Source organism: Mandrillus leucophaeus, unplaced genomic scaffold (assembly GCF_000951045.1).
Source record: "Mandrillus leucophaeus isolate KB7577 unplaced genomic scaffold, Mleu.le_1.0 Scaffold479, whole genome shotgun sequence".
NCBI lineage: Eukaryota > Metazoa > Chordata > Mammalia > Primates > Cercopithecidae > Mandrillus > Mandrillus leucophaeus.
Genome location: NW_012105131.1, coordinates 768,867 through 791,024, shown reverse-complemented (window position 1 = coordinate 791,024; position 22,158 = coordinate 768,867). Strand labels below are relative to the sequence as shown.

The following is a 22,158-nucleotide window of genomic DNA, read 5'->3' as shown; positions in this document are numbered from 1 at the left end:
CTGGGCGTCCTCTTCCCGCCTGTTGCCGGCCAGGTTCTCCCATCTTCCAATTACCGGAGAAGCCAATGAAGAGTGTGCTGCCGTCCATCACCGCAGAGCTCCTCAAGCCGGGGGTGGCTTGGGCTGACGCTGGAGAACTGATCACGCAGGGAGAGCTGGGCTCCAGACAGGTGAGCAATTAACTTCGGAGCAAGCAGCAACCTTCGGGCTCCTCCTGGATGCTATGACCTCGGATCTGACCTTCAGACTTCAGAGCGAGCAGCAACCTTCAGGGTCCTCCTGGATGCTATGACCTTGGATCTGACCTTCAGGAAGGAGTTGGTAGAAGCAGTGGAACTAAAGAGGTGGCTCAGCAGGAAGGAAAGGGCCAGATCCGTGGTGGCAAAGGCTGAGCAGCAGAGGGCAGTGGCCATCATCTCTGCCAAGGGCAACTCCAGGGCAGTGGAGTTCATCACCAGCTCAGTGGCCACCGCAGGTGACGGCCTGATCAAGGCCACAAGTTGGAACCATGAAGGACGCTGCATACCAGCCCTCCAGCTCTCAGAACTCACCCACCTGCCCGCAGGGTCGTCCGTGCTCCTCCAGGTGCCCCAGTGAAGGCCGCTCTGCCCCAAACCTCCTCCAGCTAACTGGGCCACAGCACCACTGACTTTTACCACCGCCTTCCCTCTGTCCCACCCCAGAAATCACTGTAATTTCACAAATGGCTTAAAGCAACGGACATAAAAGGAAACATCACTTCAAAAAAAAAAAAAAAAAAAAAGAAAGAAAGCAATGGTAAAAGACCTAGGAGATGTCACTCAGCATCACCCACAGTGACAGTGGGGCATGTTTTCCCACCCAGAAGACAACCCTTACCTTTTAAACATGAAAAATTAAAAAAAAAAGTTATTATAAAGACATGTAGAATATCACTGATGTGGACAGAATGTTCAGGTGTGGATGAGGATGGAGGTCAACTTGGAGACACTGCAGTTTGACTGGAGTGTTCCTGGATGAGGAAAGGAGGGAAAGAGAAAGAGGAAAGGGGTCGAGGGGGGTGGAGGGTTCGCCTCGGTGTGGAGGTCATCTCTGATTGCTGACAAACTGCTGGAAAATGTTGGAGAATGTCTGACGTTATCGCTAAAGGTTGGTGGTTTCAGAAAATCTTGTAGCATTTCCTTTACTTTAAAAGAAAACTTAGCATCTCAAGGGTTGAATGTGAGTTGTTTTTTCCCTGTGGATTTCAGAGTAGTCCATTCAGCCACAGAAAATACCTCTGGTATGAACCACATTTGAATACCACCAATAAAGACCTCGGACTCTTCCTCTGCAAAGGTCGAGCGCCTCTATTACCTGCTCAGCCTCCTCTTCTGCCCTGCTCCCCACTCCCCACCTTGCTCCTCCCATGCAGGACTTCACGGCCTCCTCACAGAGCCAGGTGCCACCTCCCACTCCATCACGTGCCTGGCTCCACTGCCTTCTCGTGTGTGACATCTCCCTTTCACCAAGCTGAGGACAATGTGCACCTATGGTGGGTTTAAGCAGACAATTCCGATGGCCACAAAATTCTTTTGTCATGTGGTCTGTGACTTGAATTGTCCTGTCCAAAGTCTCATAATGCATGTTCCACACAGGCAGGCCAAGTAAGGTGTTGGAATGAGGAACCACCAAGCACCTCTAATTCCTTCCAAGATTTTTTATGAATGGGACAAAGTCAAGTGCTGTTAGTGATGGCGAGAGTGGAGCTTCTCCTTCTGGTGACGGCTGCTGCACTCTGGTGACGATGGCGGTCCGGCACTGCTCCAGTACCCAATCCTTGCAGTGACTTCTATGGTGCTTGCACATTCTTTATATAATACAGGCTTCGCATTCTCAGTTTTTGCAGTCACTGTCAAAACCGCCCCTAACAAAAGCAGTGACTGCACTCCTCACAACCTTGAATTTGAGCTTTGTCTTGAGAAATGAGGGTTTCTACGGGTTTCATCACGTTCCGATTAATCCAAACTGAAGATCTACCTCCAGGAAGATTTTTCTTTCTCCATTACTTCCCTGAGCAAAAAATGTGTCACTTCCAATCTTCAATTCTTCACCAATACTTTGATTCCTTGACCAAATCAAACGCATGCTGAGGTGAACCTATGAGTTAAGCATTGACTTTTATCTTCTCCACTGCAGGACTCCTGGACCAAGATAATTTTGTGACCCTACTACAGAATTTCTCAGCCACTTTCCATGCCATAATCCACACAACATCTATTTGGCACACTGACTGACCTTCACTAATAGCCACGAGGTACTGTAAGAGCTCAAGAAGCTGTATTTTAGGGCACAGCCATGAACCCAACTTGAAACATTTGTTCGCCTTAGTATTCATGAGCATGTTTAACTGCACAAATCTGTAAACACCTGATACACACAAAAATTTCATACTTGATTCCAAACACTTATTTCCTGACAACAGAAACCTTCACACTCCAGGGTATGGCCATTTATGGGTTCTTGACAACAGAAGTTCCTAAGGTGGTTGATGATCTACAAATTGTGGTCACTTACTCTGACATTACACAATGGCAAACAAAAAGACAGAGGTCAGGTGCAGTGGCTCACGCCTGTAATTCCAACACTTTGGGAGGCCAGGGAAGGTGGATCACCTGAGGTCAGGAGTTCGAGACCAGCCGGGCCAACACGGTGAAACCCCATCTCTACTAAAGATACAAAAATTAGCCAGGTGTGGTGGCTTGCGACTATAGTCCCAGCTACTTGGGAGGATGAAGCAGAATTGCTTGAACCCAGGAGGTGGAGGCCCCAGTAAGTTGAGATCACACCACTGCACTCCAGCCTGGGCAACAGAGTGAGACTCCATCTCAAAAAACAAAAAAAAAAAAGATAGGAAAGAAATAAAGGCACACTTAGAGCTCTAATAAAGAAAATAACATCATTCATTGAACAGAGACTTCTTAGATCCTTCCTATTAGGCTGTGATATTTGTGTGCAGGTCAGAGTTACAGTCTTTGCCCTTTTAGGAACAGGATACATACGAATAAACATTAAGGTCTAAAGGTATATAGTAGGTACTATCCCCGGGCAGTTGAAGTGTCTGAAATGTGGCTACTTGGAACTGAAATATGCTGTGAGTATGAAATACTTCCTCGTGTATTTCTTTATAATGATTACAGGCTGAACTAGAACATGGACGATTACACGCGTGGCTTGCATTTGTGGGGCACACTGTCTTTCTCGTGGACAGCAGTGGTCTACGGTCAAAGCTTGAGTTACCCACGCACTGCAGGTGTTCACATTGATAAATCAAGGAGTGCCCGGACTGAGCTTCTGCAGACCATTTTTTGGGGAGGCGGGGAAAGGAAGACTTCCATAATTTTAAAAGATGAACTTTTAAAAGCTTAAAAAGTATTGATTTGTGCTTGTTTTTTTTTCTGAGAGAGTCTCGCTCTGTTGCCCAGGCTGGAGTACAGTGGCACGATCTCGGCTCACTGCAAGCTCTGCCTCCCGGGTTCACGCCATTCTCCTGCCTCAGCCTCCTGAGTAGCTGGGACTACAGGCGACCATCACCATGTCCAGCTAATTTTTTTGTATGTTAAGTAGACACGGGGTTTCACCGTGTTAGCCAGGATGGTCTCGATCTCCTGACCTCGTGATCCGCCCACCTCAGCCTCCTGAAGCGCTGGGATTACAGGCGTGAGCCACCGCGCCCGGCTGATCTGTGTTTTTAAAAAAGGATTTCACAACTAGTTTACCTGGTGTATTCGTTCTCGGCTGAGTAACTTCAGTGGTACTGTGAGTCAGAAGTTCTGGTCTGTAAAAACAGAGTTGATATTAGTAATAAAGCATTTGGAAGAAACTCACGGGCCTTTCTCACACAGCTGTGCATTGCCAGTTCGTTTTAAGTATGGTGCATTCTGCCTTCATTTTATAGTGAGAAAAAATCACTTCTGTGACTTGAGTTTATTTTGAAAATGGCAATTTTCGGATATTCGGGTGAGACCTTCAAAGTCATCTTATATTTAAGATAAACAGGTGACAATCACTTTTCCCCCAAACCAGCTCAGTTCTGTTTCTGAATCTTAGATGAACTGTCTAGCACAGCCAGAAGCAGCTTGCTATAGCATCTTAAACATTTCCTATCCCTTATAACTCAGTCCCAACAAGCACACAGAGGCACGACCCCAAGCAGTAAGCAAGGTTTAGCCTTCCACATCCTTTCAATGAGTGGAGAGAGGCCTTCTGTTCCTACTCCCGCCCCCAAACTACCCACTGTGTTGCCCTTCAAAATCAAGCCAGAATTACCTTTCTAACGGGCAGATCCAAATTATTTTCAGAGGGATCTGCTTCCAGACCATTTCGTGACTGCCTCTGCTTTCGTAGGATCTGAGGCCTTCTTCTACTTGCCCACCCAAGCCGATCCACGCAACCCCATCACGCCCACGTGGCACTCCTCACTCCACACACAATGGGGGAGTTATGTGGCTATGTGGGCATACTCGCCACCTCCTGCCCCTACTCATATGATTTCCTTCACTTGAAACACCTTCCGTCCTTCCGGATGCACAAGTGACCGAGCTGGGTGTGCCATCCTCGCCTTCTCCCCTAAAGATGCTCAATAACACTTCATTCCATTTTTCTTTTTTTGAGATGGAGTCTCGCTCTGTTGCCCACGCTAGAGTACAGTGGCACAATCTCAGCTCGCTGCAACCTCTGCCTCCGAGGTTCAAGCAATTCTCCAACCTCAGCCTCCTGAGTAGCTGGGACTACAGGCTCACACCACTGCGTCCAGCTAATTTCTGTATTTTTACTAGAAATGGGGCTTCATCATGTTGGCCAGGCTAGGTCTTTTTTTTTTTTTTTTTTTTGAGATGGAGTCTTGCTCTGTCCCTCAGGCTGGAGTACAGTGGCATGATCTCGGCTCACTGCAACCTCCGCCTCCCGGGTTCACGTCATTCTCCTGCCTCAGCTTCCCGAGTAGCTGGGGCTACAGGCACCCGCCACCATGCCTGGCTAATTTTTTTTGTATTTGTAGTAGAGAAGGGGTTTCACTGTGTTACCAGGATGGTCTCGATCTCCTAACCTCAAGTGATCCACCCGCCTCGGCCTCCCAAAGTGCTGGGATTACAGGCGTGAGCCGCTGTGCCCAGCCTTCAGTGCATTTTTCTGTGTATGAAGGCCCCAATGACAGCGTTCTTGTTAGACCCAGTTTTGCACATCTGATGCTTATATTAATAAATACTGGTTCACTAAGTGAATCTAAATATTAATGCCTTCATTGTCGATATAAAGAAGTCATGATAAGGTAAACAAAAGGCCCTTCTTCATCAAATTAACCTCTTCTCAGTGAAGACACCACAACTATTTCTGCAGATTATCATCTTACCTTTTAATAACAAATTTAATTCGATTGCCCACTTGAATGATTTTTTCCAGCCTCGGGATTCCATACCACGAGGGACTTCTGAAAGGAATGTTTTCTGGCAGTCCTTCCACATACAGATCATTCGGGTGTGCCTCAAATTTTTGGTACGGTACAGCCTTGGCTTCAGTGCTCCCCAAGGCTTCCGCTGGACAAAAATCAAAGCAATTCAGGAGACTACACTTGTATGGAAATCAGATTTTAGTACAATCCAAAGAAAGGCACAGGTCAGTTTTGTTTTAATTGAAAAAAACTCTTTCTAGAAACATGTTTATTAACTATTGAATACACTTAATACAGCAAAGACAAGTAGAGATGACAGATCATCAACAGCCAGATTTTGGCAGAGTTAAGTGTCCTGGTCCTAAGACAATCTTAATAGCTCTGAGATCTTTAAAAGATGAAACTTTGTTTTTCAATATCCTTAGGAAGAAAAGAGAGAAAGAAAATCATCATGGACAATAGAGGACACAACCTAAATACTACCTGGAAGCAGCCTTTGCTACTAACTGTTCAGGACCGTAATTACCCTCCTCCATCGGCTGCGGCAAACTGGCACATTTCAGACTACAGTTTCATCTGCATGGCAGCCAGATCAATGTTCTTTACCCCTTCAACCTCATGAGCATGCCATTTTAAAGGAAATAACTTCCCACAAATAATTCATGGAATGGGGGCCGGGTGCGGTGGCTCACGCCTGTGATCTCAGCACTTTGGGAGGCTGAGGCGGATGGATCACCTGAGATCAGGAGTTCGAGACCAGCCTGGCCAACATGGTGAAACCCCATCTCTGCTAAAAATACAAAAGTTAGCCAGGCGTGGTGGCGGGCACCTGTAATCCTAGCTACTTGGGAAGCTGAGGCAGGAGAATTACTTGAACCCGGGAGGAGGCTGCAGTGAGCTGAGATAGCACCATTACACTCCAGCCTGGGCAACAGAGCGAGACTCCCTCTCAAAAAAAAAAAAAAAAAAAAACAGAGAATACTAGAGCTGAGTCCTATTCACTGTATTTACTTTCCTAAAATAAAACAACATTTTAAAAAACATTACTCAGTAATACATTTTAGTTGAAGTGGTAATTTAAAAAAACAGACTTACCAAATTTTTTGCAGAAAAGTTGATCCACCATCTTTCTTAATTTAGTGATTCTGGCATACCATTCTTCCTTTACTGTCAAAATAACAGTAATACAAGTTTTCTCAATTTAATGGGTTTACTAACTTTGAATATTAAATATTATTACTATAAAATAAGAGGTATAACTTTTCCTTTTCCTGTGACTAAAATTATTTCTAAGATTTGTGGCCAGGCGCAATGGCTCATGCATGTAATCTCAACACTTTGGGAAGCTGAGGCAGGCGGGTCACTTGAGGTCAGGAGTTCAAGACCAGCCTGGCCAACATGGTGAAACCCCGTCTCTACTAAAAATACAAAAATTAGCCAGGCGTGACGGCAGGCACCTGTAATCCCAGCTACTTGGGAGGCTGAGGCAGGAGAATCACTTGAACCCAGAAGGCAGAGGTTGCAGTGAGCTGAGATCGCACCATTGTACTCCAGCCTGGGCAACAGAGTGAGACTCTATCTTTAAAACAAACAAACAAAAAAGACAGCACAATAATAAAATTATTCTTAATTATTCTTGAGATTCTAGAATGTATTTATTCCTAAAACAATGCTGACACTGTACAAAAGAGGAAGAACGGAACATCCATTAAAGCTAGGAAAAAGCAAAACTCAGTGTATTCAGGAACAGCTAGCAGGTAACACTTGCTACAGGAAGATTAGAGATATGATCTTGCTGCAATCCTTCCTTCTTACTAAATATTAACAGTGATTCCCTTCTGTTTTGTCCCCACTCCACTCCACTCCAGAGCAAAAGCATGCAAGAAAATCAATTCTATTTCTATTTCTTTTAAAACACATCTAACAGGCTGGGCACGGTGGCTCATGCCTGTAATCCTGGGAGGCCGAGGCGAGCAGATCACCTGAGGTCAGGAGTTCGAGATCAGCCTGGCCAACATGGTGAAACCCTGTCTCTACTAAAAATACAAAAATCAGCTGGGCGTGGTGGCGGGCACCTATAATCCCAGCTACTCAGGAAGCTGAGGCAGGAGAATCGCTTGAACCCAGGAGGCGGGAGGTTGCAGTGAGCTGAGATTGCACCACTGCACCCCAGCCTGGGTGACAGAGCAAGACTCTGTCTCAAAAAAACAAAACAAAACCAAATACATCTAACAATCAAGAGATGATATAAATGGCTCCATGCTCTAAAAGGAAACCTTCTTATGTCCTGTACATCATGGACATTCAATGAATGCTTGCTTGTTCCATTGACTCGTGTAGACTTCAATAATAAACTGTTCAATGCATTATGCCAGATAAATCTTGCATCAAAAGTAGAACATATATTCTTCTTTTACTTCTGTCTACCCATAAATGCAATATTTACATGTATTTACAATGGGTTAATAAAAAGATGCACTACTCTTCTAGAAATCATTAGACAGAATTTTGACAACATGAATTCTCCTGTAATGGCACATAATTAATAGTTAGAGACATATTATTTCATATGGAAGGTAACATAAAGAAGAAATCAATGTCAAGCGTGAAATAATTATTGCACATAATCTTCTGATCTGCCTCGAGATTGAAGACCGACCTCCTGAAGCTGGTTTATCAAGCTGTAAATCTTCACGTGTTGAATTCAGAAGCTCATGTCTGAAAGGTGAGAATAAATACTCAATATTCACTAGGCAATATTCAGCAAACTAATAACCACTAGTACATATTTAACATTTAGTCAGCAAGGCTGGTTTTGAAAAGAAAAGACAATCTGGATGCTTGAGCACAACTAAATCTTTTTTTGTTTTGTTTTGTTTTGCCTGAGACGGCGTTTTGCTCTTGTTCCCAGGCTGGAGTGCAATGGTGCGGTCTCGACTCACTGCAACCTCCACCTCCCGGGTTCAAACAATCCTCCTGCCTCAGCCTCCCAAGTAGCTGGGACTCCAGGCGCCCGCCACCATGCCTGGCTGATTTTTGTATTTTTAGTGGAGACGAGGTTTTGCCATTGTTGACCTGGCTGGTCTCCAACTCCTGACCTCAGGTGATCCACCCGCCCTGGCCTCCCAAAGTGCTGGGATTACAGTTGAGAGCCACCACACCCAGCCCACAACTGAAGCTTAATTTGCGGTTTCTACAGAGTAAAAAGCAAAATAATAATTGCAAATTGTCTAATAAGATGCTTCATGGAGCAGGTATCCTCACAACTAAAGACGTAACTTTGCAACCCACAGCTCTTTGAAGCATATTACAAAAATCTTAAATGGGATCCTTCAATGTCACATTGCATTCAAGACCATCTTCCTCCACACATCTATATAAACAATCATATATTCCCACACATGCTTTAAAAATCTCAGGCCTATGAGGGCGAGGTGGGCAGATTATCTGAGGTCAGGAGTTCAAGACCAGCCTCGCCAACATGGTGAAACACCATCTCTACTAAAAATACAAAAATTAGCCAGGCGTGGTGGCGCACGCCTGTAATCTCAGCTACTAGGGAGTCTGAGGCACGAGAATCGCTTGAACCTGGGAGGCAGAGGTTACAGTGAGCTGAGATCACGACACTGCACTCAAGCCTGGGTTCCAGTGTGAGACTCCATCTCAGGGAAAAAAAAAAAAAAACTCAGGCCTAAAAAAAAGGCGTGGATTCTATGTTCTTTAGCAAAAGTAGCAGAAAATTGTGAAAGAAAATGTCAGTTGCATGCCAGTCCAGTGCGGGCACTGTTCATGCTTCAAATGCCAACCCTGGATGACTGATGCAATGTTGGACCCACATCAGCTAAAAAGGAGAAGATAAAAATACACAAAATAACTCAAACTTCATCACATAGAACCCTAGTGGTGAATGAATATTTGTCAACAATAAAAAAGACGTATTACTCAGACAAGAGTCTTACTTCTTAATCACAAAACGAATCCTTTCCTTTGCAAGTAATATCCTCTCAAGGCGAGGAATTCCATAAGTAGATGGCCTTCTAAAAGGAATTCCTTCAGGAAGTCCTTCTACATAAAGGTCTTCAACATGAGACTGGAAAAGAGGGTATGGGATCGTCACCGGACCTTTGGCTTTTATGGCTTGAGCTATAAGGACAAAAAGAGAAGGAGACACCATTTAAACACGATTTGTAGAAAAGAATAATAAATCATTGAATCTGTATTGCTCTTTAACTTTTATAATTTGATCTTTACTTGTTATTGTGATTGAATCAGAAGAAAAATACTATGAGGGTAATAGAAAGAACATCAAAAATTCTAATATTCTGTTTATCAAAGCCTGCAGTGAAGTAGCCCATTACTTTAAGGCAATGTGAATACAGCCAGACTTTCTACAGAAATCTGAACCACATTACAAAGCCAGAAAAACACACCAGGTAATATCATTTAATACATATAGTACTAAATGGAAGAAGCAGTATTTTAAAAACATAAACATCAGTGTAACCTTATTGGACTTATAAAAATAATTTCTGTTAAATAATAGAGGCAGGCTGGTCACAGTGGCTCATGAGTGTCATCCCAGCACTTTGGGAGGCCGAGGTAGGTCAATCACCTGAGGTCAGGAGTTCAAGACCAGCCTGACCAACATGGTGAAACCCTGTCTGTACAAAAAATACGAAAATTAGTCGGGCATGATGGTGGGCGCCTGTAATCCCAGCTACTCAGGAGGCTGAGGCAGGAGAATCGCTTGAACCTGGGAAGCAGATGTTGCAGTGAGCTGAGATCGTGCCGTTGCACTCCAGCCTGGGTGACAGAGCAAGACTCCGTCTCAAATAATAAATATAAATAAATAAATAAATAACAGAAGCAGAAGATTCTCCTGAACTACAACATCTCTGCTAACATTTATTTACCCAACAGTAAAATAATACAACAGCTATAAACAGTCAAGAGTATGGGGAGTATTAAAATCAAACACAACATGTGCACTCCCAAAAGAAAAGCTCCATTTTTTTTTTGCCATAATTGTGTGTAAAAGTCTATTTGCTAAACATTAATCTTTGTACTGAAACTTCAAGTGTACCATATTACACATTAGCATTGAGTTAGAGTCAATATCCTCTGTTGTGCACTAAACTTGAATATCGTATTTATATGTCACAATGAAAATATCACTCCCTAAGGCAATTACCATTAATATGGCTTTGAAATTATAAAATGTGAAGATGTTTCTCTAATTTCACAACAGTTGGTGAACATTATTTATTGTCTTGTATACAAAATAATCTAATAAATCACCATCACAACAAAAGCCCCACAACATAACCTGTTTGATTTCATGAAAAGCACTGACATTTATGAAACTGATATAGTACATTTGCAGTGGTGCGATCTCGGCTTACTGCAAGCTCCGCCTCCCAGGTTCACGCCATTCTCCCGCCTCAGCCTCCCAAGTAGCTGGGACTACAGGCGCCCGCCACCACGCCCGGCTAATTTTTTCTATTTTTAATAGAGACGAGGTTTCACCGTGTTAGCCAGGATGGTCTCAATCTCCTGACCTCGTGATCCGCCCACCTCAGCCTCCCAAAGTACTGGGATTACAGGCGTGAACCACTGCGCCCGACTCCCCCTAGAGCCTATGATCTTACCAGTAGGTTACATTGCTTCCAGGTAGCACATGCTATGAGCTTTTTGCTTCAGAATGAACCAATAAAGAACACGGGGCTGGGCGCAGTGGTTCATGCCTGTAATCCCAGCACTCTGGGAGGCCGAGGTGGGTAGATCACCTGAGGTCAGGAGTTTGAGACCAGCCCAGCCAACATGGTGAAACCCCGTCACTACTAAAAATACAAAAATCAGCTAGGCATGGTGGCGGGCACCTGTAATCTCAACTACTCAAGAGGCTCAGACAGGAGAATTGCTTGAACCTGGGAGGCAGAGGTTGCAGTGAGCTGAGATCGCACCACTCCAGACTAGGCGACAAGAGGGAAACTCCATCTCAAAAAAAAAAAAACAAAAACAAAAAAAAGGGCAAAAAAGGTGTAAGCTATTAAAAACTGGGAGAAACACTAAGAGAACCTGGAGTAAATCGCTAAAAATACGGAAAATTTGTTGAATTCATTAGCAAATTTACTCTAATTCTAGATTTTCATTGAGGGGTAGGTCATATTACTCATGATGAAGAAAAAATGCTCATTTTAAATTTATTAACACAAATACCATCAATATGGCTTACTGCGTTTAAATTTTCACTTACAGCAATTCAGTTAAAACTGCATATCATACAATTTTACAGCTTGCTAGTTAATGGCAAAGTTGTCATCCAAATAAAAATGATAATAACAGATGATAATAAAATAGATAACAAATATGATAAAAATAAAATGACTTATTTTAAAATCATTTTAAATATTTTATAAAAAAATAAAAATGATAAATTGCGAATTTCTTTCATCATTATATAAAGGTGGCTGTAGGATAGAATAGTAAAAGGACAAAGAAGGAATTGAAATCTAGCATCAACTCAGTTATACATCAAGATAAAAGCAGTGGCCAGGATGGTGGCTCATGCCTGTAATGCCAGCACTTTGGCAGGCCGAGGCGGGAGGATCACTTGAGGTCAGGAGTTTGAGAGTAGCCTGACCAACACGGTGAAACCTTGTCCCTACTAAAAATATAAAAATTAGCAGGGCATGATGGCAGGCACCTGTAGTCCCAGCTACTTGCGTGACTGAGGCAGGAGAATTGCTTGAAACCGGGAGGTGGAGGTTGCAGTGAGCCAAGATCGCACCACTGCACTGCAGAGACTCTGTCTCAAAAAAAAAATAAAATAAAATGATAAAAGTAGAGACAATAGGGGGATCTCAGCGAATACTGGATTTAACAAAGTAGATTAAGAGAAACTATCAATTAAAAAAATAATTTTTAATGAAATCCCCAAGATCCGGAGCTTTGTAATACGTAAATCCATTCCCAAATATCCATGCTGAAAGTTTACAAGAAATGTTAGCTGATAACTACAGAAATACAACTTTTCCTTATCTTTACTGTAATCTAGAAACAAAGACTGTTTCTAATATTTAGACAGACACCACTAAGGGCCTTACAATGAGAGACGTGTAAGTCAGTGTGGCACGGTTCACTGGCAGCCCTGGGCTGGGCTTGTCCACATCACCCCCATGGTGAACAGTAACGCCATTGTGTAAATGCTCATGAACAAAGCATTACAGGAATTTTCCTGTTTAGACATACCATATTTCCTTTCAAACAATTCTTCAACTTGTTTACGTAGATCAGTGATGCGAGCATTCCATTTCTCTGAAAATTGAGCAAAAGTTAATTCCCATTAAGAAGTCCCTACCATCAGGGCGGCACTAGGGTCTTGGGCTGACCGAACATACAATGACATATTTTCTACATTTTTACATCCCAACTGTCCATATCATTTTACTGCTTTCCAAAGACCTTTCCCTTTTCTTCTGGTGGTTCTTAGAATTATGAGGTTGGTGCAAAAGTAACTGCGGCTTTTGCCATTACTTTTAATAGTGTCATGGGAGACTAGAAGAGAAGTTTTAACATTTAGCACCTCTTTTTAGCCTTTCAATTTCTGAAAAGCAGGAGGGCAGAAAAGATCAAGCGAATTAAACATGGTAAAAGGGAGCCCACGATAAAGAGGTCTCCAGGGGTCTTTTAACAAACTTCCTAAAACATGTCTTAATTGTGTGGAAATAAGACTTTATGGATATATAGTTGCAACTTAGAATGCTAAAGAACAGGCCAAGCGCAGTGGCTCATGCCTGTAATCCCAGCACTTTGGGAGGTTGAGGCAGGCGGATCACCGGAGGTCAGGAGTTTGATTCCAGCCTGGCCAACACAGTGAAACCCCATCTCTACTAAAAATACAATTAGCTGGGCGTGGTGGTGGGCGCCTGTAGTCCCAGCTACTCGGGAGGCTGAGGCAGAAGAATCACTTAACCCGGGAGGTGGACGTTGCTGGGAGCCAAGATCGTGCCACTGCACTTCAGTCTAAGTGACAGAGCGAGACTCTGTCTCAAAAAATTAATAATAAAAATTAAAAATAAAGAAGAAAAACATATTTTAAAAGTACAAAAATTCAATTCATATCCAATCATTGTGACTATGACACAGTGGAATATTAAAGTACTATTTTCAAAATGTATACAAGCTCAATGTTCCATTTATTCAAAATATGAATCATCAACATCATTTGCCACTAATATCTCATTCAGTCGCTTGCTAGGATACATCATCCATTGGGAGCTCACAGATTAGCAGCTGCAGGGACACGGTGCAAAAACAGAAAACCAAGAGGTGAAATAGTTCTGAAATAAAGGTTTTAAAGCTAAGAGAAATAAATTACTAAGTCTTTAGCACTAATCTTGAGCCGACTAATTATCATCAGACAAGACAATGTCCTATGCTTTGGTAAATCCAAACTATGTTTAAACAATGTCTGTAATGTAACTTTCAAAATGCTCCTGGCTTTCCAAAGATGAGATTATAATGCAGTAATACAGGCTAAAGCATTTCCCCCTGCAGAGCATGTTGCAACATTTATCAGTCACACTGAGAGTCCAGAAGATGAAGGAAAAGGTCACGTATTTCGCTGAGAACTTACCAAAGTTGAACTCCCTCACTTTCCGCTTCCCTGCATTGGCGGGTTCCGGGACTGGTGGCTGTGGTAGCTCATTGGTCTTTGGTCTCTTAGAAGGTGGAGAATAATCATCATCTTGAAAAAGAAAATGGTCATCACTGGAAGAACCGTCTTAGAGTTACAGTCACCTCCTGGTCAATTCCCAACATTGAAAAGGTGAGCGGGACTTGAAAGCTATTTTGAGTATCAATAATTATTTCTGTATTGTGAGCTTTAGCAGGCTTTTTCCTATTTGTTTGGAATGTGTTCAAGTGAATACTGCTTTTTCCTCTGTCTTTCTTCATTATTTTTTAGTTTGCTTCATTTGAATTGTCATTATAAATTTCCCCTTCTCAAATAACTTTCAAATTGCCAAGAACTATATTGTTTTAAGACTTTCAAGAAAAAACTTTTAATGAAGACAGCCTCCTAAAGTTATATAAATAAGTAAAAGGGGATAAAATAAAGCTTAGATGGAAAAGATATTTAAGCTTATACAAAATTTAAGCATGCATAAGCAAGGGAAACTGGGTAACTATGTTCAAATACTTTTTCTTTTTTGAGACAGAGAACTGTTCTGTTGCCTAGGCTGGAGTTCAGAGGTGCGATCATGACTCACTGCAACCTCCACCTCCTGGGCTCAAGCGATTCTCATGCCTCGGCCTCCAGAGCAGCTGGGATTACAGGCACCCGCCACCGCGCCCGGCTAATTTTTGTATTTTTTTGGTAGAGATGGGGTTTCGCCATGTTGGCCAGGCTGGTCTCAAACTCCTGGCCTCAAGTGATCCACCCACCTCGGCCTCCCAGAGTTCTGGGATTACAGGTGTGAGCCACTGCGCCCGGCCTGTTCAAATACTTTTAACAAGTGCAAAATGTATGGGCTTAAAGAAATAGGGCTGCATTATTATGAAATGGATACTGTTGATTCAATCCGCACAGAGGCTGCGTATAAAGGAGCAGTCAGCTATTCAAGCACAGCGCACAGCACACACGCTGTCGTGAGAGTTCCGTGTTCATTTCCTTGTGGATACACACCAGCAACTCACTCTGCTGTGACCCTTCAATACACCTCACGTTAGGATTAGAGACATCTGGGTCAAATCAGCTGCCACTGTCATCTCTAGTCCCTCAAAGTGTCAGGTAACATGCTATTAATATTGCTGCTCAAACATCATTTATAAAATACTGAAAACATCATTTTAAGAAATTCTTATTTAAAAACAAATGTGATATGGTAAAGAAAATAATTATTGTGTTAAAGACAGTATCATAGGAAAAAAGATCACGTGAGTAAAATAAGCTGTCTTTTTAGATGGGTGTAATTGTTACTCTTGTTTTACAGCTAAAGAAATGGGCTCAGAGAATGTTATTTGATTGGACCGTGTTGTATCTCTGGAGAGCACAGCTGAGACCAGACTGTGTGTGTAACTCCACTAGCCTATGAGGGTGCATCTCATAAAGGTAAGAAATGCAAATTCGGCCTAATATACAACATTGCCCGGGCTCGCACTGGGTCACTTCTGTAGACACTTCTGTATTAATCAAGGGAAGGTGAAAATGCTTCTAGAAGGCGACTGGACACCAGCACCCTTGCGTGCTGCCTTTGGGCTCTTCCTCTAAGGCCAACAGTAACCTGAAATTATTGACTGGGCTGACCATGCCAATCAACTGGAGAAAATGGTACCGAGGCCACCAACATCAGACAAATTCATTTTAGGACCTATTTATGTGCTTAGAAAGACAAAAGTGCTTTTGTAAACGATACTATTTCAGAAAAACATAATCATAGTAACAATTAATGACGCTATAAAATGCTGATGTGTTGAACGCTACTTTAGAAAAACATGTTCAAATCTAGGAAAAAATTTCTGATAGAAAACTATCGGCAGGGTCTCATTCTATCTCTCTCTCTCTCTCTCTCTCTCTCTATTGGCAGGGTCTCATTCTGTCTATCTATCTATCTATCTATCTATCGGCAGGGTATCTATCTATCTATCTATCTATCTATCTATCTATCTATCTATCTATCCATCTTTCAGCAGGGTCTCATTCTATCGCCCAGGCTGGAAGGCAGTGGCATGACTGTAGCTCACTGTAGCCTTGAGCTCCTAGCCTCAAATGATTCTCCTGCTTCGGCCTCCCAAACAGCTGGAACTACCACACCTGGCTATTTTTCTTTTAATTTTTTGTAGGGACAGGATCTCATTATGTTGCCCAGGCTGGTCTGCAACTCCTGGCCTCAAGTGATCCTTCTGCCTCAGCCTCCCAAAGTGCTGAGATTATAGGCATGAGCCATGGGGCTAGGACAGAAAACAATTTTAAAATGACAAACTACCTGTGAAAGAAGATTTGGCTGTCACCTGGGTTTGTATTACTGTAAGGATGAAAAATGGTCGAGACACCCTATAAATAGATTAAGGTTCCAACCTAAGTAAAAACAATCTGGAAAACAGAAGTGTATAAGTTTGGACCTCAATTCTGAAAATATACTTTTTTAAAAACCCTATTTTTCAACTCCCATACATATTTTAGAAACCTTAAGAGTATTTTTATGCTGGCTTCCAAAGGTTAAAACAAAATACACTCATTTCACCTATGAATACTGTCAAAGCATTATAAATGCTTAATATTGTTATTATTATTATTTTTTTTACAAACTAAGTAGTAACTTCTAAAATGAAAGTATTTCCCCTATAGGTTAAGGTCTCCTAAGTATCCTCATAGATCATCATTTAAACTGACCATTCATTGAATGACAAACTGAAAGCTGCTAGAGTAGAATGACATGCGAAGGGAAACACAGCTGTAGATGGAATGGAGTGGACACCTGGAGAGCTCCATCCCAAGAATCTCAGTCCAAATCCAAACTTCACAGCTGAGGCCCGGGGGAGGGGAAGACGGGTTTTCCTTACTGAATAGACTTCCCTTTTTCAGCCACGCAAACATTTTAGAACACGAAAGATTTAATAGCATAAATATATTTTATGAAGGTAATCCAATCGATCATAAACAAAAAAAAAAAGAGAGAGAAAAAGGCAAATCTACTAGAGTGCTTTTTTAATACAACAAAGACTGTAAAATATTGAAAAGATCAGGGATATCACATTTTCTTCTTCACTGACAAATAATAAAGTTCAATCTGTTAAATGTTAACAAATCCAGAGATGAATGTAGTTACTTTATTTTTTGAGACCGGGTCTCACTCTTTCACCCAGGCTGGAGTGCAGCGGTAATACTCACTATAGCCTCGACTTCCCAGGCTCAGGTGATCCTCCCACCTCAGCCTCCCAAATAGCTGGGACTACAGGCCTGCACCATCATGCCCAGCCAATTTTTTCTTTTAATAGAGATGGGGGGTCTCCCTATGTTGCCCAGGCTGGTCTTGAACTCCTGGCCTCAAGCAATCCTCCTGCCTTGGCTTCCCAAAGTGCTAGGATTATAGGTGTGAGCCACAGCATCCAGCTGAACGTAGTTATTGATAAAACATCACACCATATATTCCATTTTAAAAACCCTGTTTCATAAACTTTTTAACTAATTTTGGGTGTTTTAAGTCATATGGAACATGGCATTCAGGCATCAGAACAGCTATAAACTTCACCACATCCTCAATTTTTTCTGCAATGAACTCTTTGTTGCAATTAATTGGTTTTGAGAAAGTAAGAAAAAATGTGTTTCTCGACCTAAAATCTTTCCACAAAGGATCAAAATTACTTTTTACTCTGAAGCATAAAACATCACCTAAAGCTCTAGGGCCTGCCCTCACATACTGGGCATTACTCTTCCAATTATTCTGCTGTTTCCAAAGTATAAACAACCATTTTTGTGTAACAAGACACACGTTTCAGCATGCTTCAAATTCAAGCCCCAACTCTTAAGTGTTTCCATAATCAAAATGTAAAGATTTTAAGATTCATTTTAAGATAGTTCATTTTATTTTTTGAGATGGAGTCTCGCTCTGTCACCCAGGCTGGGAGTGCAGTGGCACAATCTTGGCTCACTGCAACCTCCACCTCCCACGTTCAAGCAATTCTCCTGCCTCAGCCTCCGGAGTAGCTGGGATTACAGGCGCTCGCCACCATGCCTGGCTAATTGTTATATTTTTAGTAGAGATGGGGTTTCACCATGTTGGCCAGGCTGGTCTCGAATTCCTGACCTCAGATTATCCACCCACTTCAGTCTCCCAAAGTGCTGGGATTACACCACCACACCTGGCCCATTTTAAGATATTTTAATATGCAAAAGGTGCTATTCATGAATTTACAATAGTTATGCTACCCACAGTAACAAAAGCGCTCCGCCAATACCTTCAAGTTGGCAACACCATCCCTAACTCAAAATTTGCATTTAGAAAACACCAACTTCCTTTTTGCAACATATTAACGAATATGCCTACAGATAATACAGGCTTCAGAGCTAAAGCTGTTTCTCACTGCATTCTGGCCAGTGACTCAATTAAATAGACTATGTTACAATGTCTTCTGATACTCTTATCTTCAACATAATCAGACTGGTAATGTGTTATCATACAATCTGACATCTATTCAAAGTTAAAAAAAAACAATCAAAACCAGGTACTGTATCTATTTCAAAACCCCTGGAGCCATTGATTACCCTACACGTTTCAAATAAATGGATTCATTCTTTCAACCATGGATACAACTTACAGCTCCTCTAAAACTCTTCACATAAACAATTGGGTATTCATGAAATGACTATTTGGCAGCAATAAAAATTTTTAAACAAAGTGTTCAAGTGCTAAACTAGGCAATTATGTCAATTTTAAAAGTGCTGCAGGGACATTTAAGAAAACACAAGAATTAAACAAAAAACAGCAAAGCCTGATGGCTTTGTCTTCAAAATCTCCCCAGAATCAACCACTTCTTATCTCCCCTGCCACCAACCTGCTCTAAAGCACCCTTCTCTGTGCCCTAGGTAATTCCAAGAGGTCCCCAAGCTAGTTTTCTGTCAACACTATCGACTGCTGTAGGTATTTTCTTTTTTTCCCCCCTTTTCTCAACATAGTCGCTACGGTTCCTAGAAGTGAAGGACAGAAAGTGTCACTCGTATTTTCAAAACACTCCTGGGGATTTGCTACTAAATTATTCACTACTAAATTCATAGCACCGCGTCCGGGCATGGTGGCTCACGCCTGTAATCCTAGCACTTTGGGAGGCCAAGGCGGGCAGATCACCTGAGGTAAGGAGTTCAAGACCAGCCTGGCCAACATGGTGAAACCCGTCTATACTAAAAATACAAATATTAGCCGGGCATGGTGGCATGTGCCTGTAGTTCCAGCTACTCAGGAGGCTGAGACAGGGGAATCCCTTGAACCCAGGAGACGGAGGCTGCAGTGAGCTGAGATCATGTCACTGTACTCCAATCTGGGCAAAAGAGCAAGACTCCGTCTTTAAAAAAAAAAAAGAAAAGAAAAGAGGCCAGGCGTGGTGGCTCATGCCTGTAATCCCAGTTCTTTGGGAGGCCAAGGCAGGTGGATCACGAGGTTAGGAGTTCAAGATCAGCCTGGCCAAGATGGTGAAACCCTGTTTCTACTAAAAATACAAAAAAAAAAAAAAAATTAGCCGGGCATGGTGGCGGGCGCCTGTAATCCCAGCTACTCGGGAGGCTGAGGCAGAGAATTGCTTAAACCTGGGAGGTAGAGGATGCAGTGAGCCAAGACTGAGCCACTGCACTCCAGCCTGGGCAACACAGCGAAACTCCGTCTCAAAAAAACAACAACAAAAAATTCTTAGCACCTGGCACATACAATGTGCTCAGTATTTGTGGAGGGATTAAATGAATATATTAATAGTATAGTCCTTAATTAAATGCAGCAGCCAAGTATCTGCCACTATCTTAAACATAAATTCCACAAAAAAGAGATGGTAGGTAATCCAACTGCCCATCATAAACCCTACTGAAATATTGAAACTCTAAAAAAGTGTTATTCAAATCTTAGTATATAATTCCTCTGAGACTCCTATTTTCACATATATAATTATGTATTCATTAAGTGTCTGATTCACAGCTATAAAAATAAAAAAACACAAAGTTTTCCAACGCTAACCTCCTCAGTTACAGAGATCCTAAAAAACCTACAGTACCAGCTGCGGTAAGTGTGCCATGTGTGGTCACGTGAGTCAATTATATTTGAAATTATTTACATATACCTTTCAAAATATGAGAAATTTAAAAAGTCAAAGAGTTTGACTTATTAGGAAGATGTAAAATTCATCACAAAATGAATTTACTTAAAATCAATTTAAAGGAAAAAAATCAGGTTAAGTAATGAACAGAGAGTTAGGCCACAGCAGAAGGCACACAGGTAACAGGTAAGTGACTCAGGTTTGGGAAGCTAGGCCCTAAGAAAGAAACCTCTTTTACACCGTTCTTAGCGCTCCCTTGACAGCCAGACCTGAAACAAGTCTGATAAGGTTTTCTCTGCACACATCAGAGATAACATACCTGACAGCAATTCACCTTAACCCAGAAATGCAGTCACGGTGTTTACGAAAACTGAGGCATGCGGTTCTATTAGTCCAAGGCTGATTTCCCAAACCTAAGTCACGTATGTTTTCAATGTTTACCACCGACTCCAAGTACAAATAAAACGCCACAAATGGAAGCGCACAGCTCAGAGCGCACCAGCAGGGGGTTAAGTAATGACCCTGTATCCACGAACACGTCCACGTCAGTGTCAAATTAGCCACTCCAGAACTCCACATAATTGCAAATGAAGATATCCAGGTTAAAAACACTGTGAAAAATCGGACAAACTTTTTTTTTTGTTTTTTTGAGACGGAGTCTCGCTGTCTCCCAGGCTGGAGTGCAGTGGCGCGATCTCGGCTCACTGCAAGCTCCGCCTCCCGGGTTCACACCATTCTCCTGCCTCAGCCTCCCGAGTAGCTGGGACTACAGGCGCCCGCCACCTCGCCCAGCTAATTTTTTGTATTTTTTAGTAGAGACGGGGTTTCACTGTGTTAGCCAGGATGGTTTCTATCTCCTGACCTCGTGATCCACCCGTCTCGGCCTCCCAGAGTGCTGGGATTACAGGTTTGAGCCACCGCGCCGGGCCTGGACAGACTTATTTGATGACAAAGTTCTGTTTTTTTTTTTTTTTTTTTTCTTTTCTATCAATGATTTGGGAAATGTGAAAAGATTTATATCTAAAATTAAGTCGTCTCCAGGCAAGCAGGAATATCTCAGTTTATTTCTGTCCATCTTCCTATCAAGCACGAGGATTTTCCAAAACAAAACTAAGATTATTCTCTAGATACACTTTTGCTTTTCAAGTTGCCTTGTTCTTAAGGCAGGATTTTTTTTTCCCACTGAACATCTTATATTAGAGATCTTTTTGCAGATTATTGGAAAACATTATCAGCATTTCAATGGCTATAAATTTTTCTGTTATGAAGATATACCAAAATTTTATTTCTCAACTATGGCTATCTAAATAGCTCCCACCATCTGGAAGTAACCTTTTCAGAAAGAATATACGATACACATTATTAACCAGAGGTGTGCATGTAAGTTCTCACTTGACCTTGTATCAAGACAATTTTTTATCTTCCTAAAAAAATCAGGAATACAATGGTTGATATAATTTCTATATAATATACATGTCTTTTATATGTACATATATAAAATGTGTATGTGTGTAAGCACATATGACATGGAAAATGCTACCTTTTAAAAGAATTACTTTACTCAGACCTGGTATTTCACTGGTCTTCTGAAAAGAAAGAAGTCTAAATAGCAAAATTCTGCTACTTAATCACAAATGTGAACGTTAAGTCAGGCGTACAGCACAACGTCTGAGTTTAAAAGAAATGAATGGCCTGGTGCAGTGGCTCATGCCTGTAATCCCAGTACTTTGGGAGGCCGAGGTTGGGGGGGGGGGATCACCTGAGGTCGGGAGTTCGAGACCAGCCTGACCAACATGGAGAAATCCCGTCTCTACTAAAAATACAACATTAGCCGGGCGTGGTGGCGCATGCCTGTAATCCCAGATACTAGGCAGGCTGAGGCAGGAGAATTGCTTGAACCTGCGAGGCGGAGGTTGCGGTGAACCAAGATCATGCCAATGCACTCCAGCCTA

General features: G+C 42.1%; 1 protein-coding gene and 1 long non-coding RNA gene across 7 annotated transcripts in view; one reads left to right on the top strand and one right to left on the bottom strand.

Annotated features, from left to right (window-relative positions):
• Window positions 1-22,158, bottom strand: part of GTF2I (general transcription factor IIi) — a 79,478-nt gene that overhangs the window by 20,042 nt on the left and 37,278 nt on the right. For all 6 annotated transcript variants that reach the window (XM_011995230.1, XM_011995229.1, XM_011995232.1 and 3 more), the window contains 7 exons: window positions 14,046-14,156; window positions 12,659-12,724; window positions 9,367-9,550; window positions 8,067-8,125; window positions 6,503-6,574; window positions 5,369-5,552; window positions 3,738-3,796 (listed from right to left, as the gene is read on the bottom strand). In XM_011995230.1, coding sequence (XP_011850620.1) covers window positions 3,738-3,796; window positions 5,369-5,552; window positions 6,503-6,574; window positions 8,067-8,125; window positions 9,367-9,550; window positions 12,659-12,724; window positions 14,046-14,156 — 735 coding nt within the window. The remainder of the gene's footprint in view (window positions 1-3,737; window positions 3,797-5,368; window positions 5,553-6,502; window positions 6,575-8,066; window positions 8,126-9,366; window positions 9,551-12,658; window positions 12,725-14,045; window positions 14,157-22,158) is intronic.
• The window catches only part of LOC105550332, a 41,988-nt gene continuing 33,853 nt past the window's right edge, over window positions 14,024-22,158 (top strand). The window contains exons 1-2 of the long non-coding RNA XR_001007692.1: window positions 14,024-14,237; window positions 15,403-15,521. This is a non-coding gene — a long non-coding RNA (uncharacterized LOC105550332). The remainder of the gene's footprint in view (window positions 14,238-15,402; window positions 15,522-22,158) is intronic.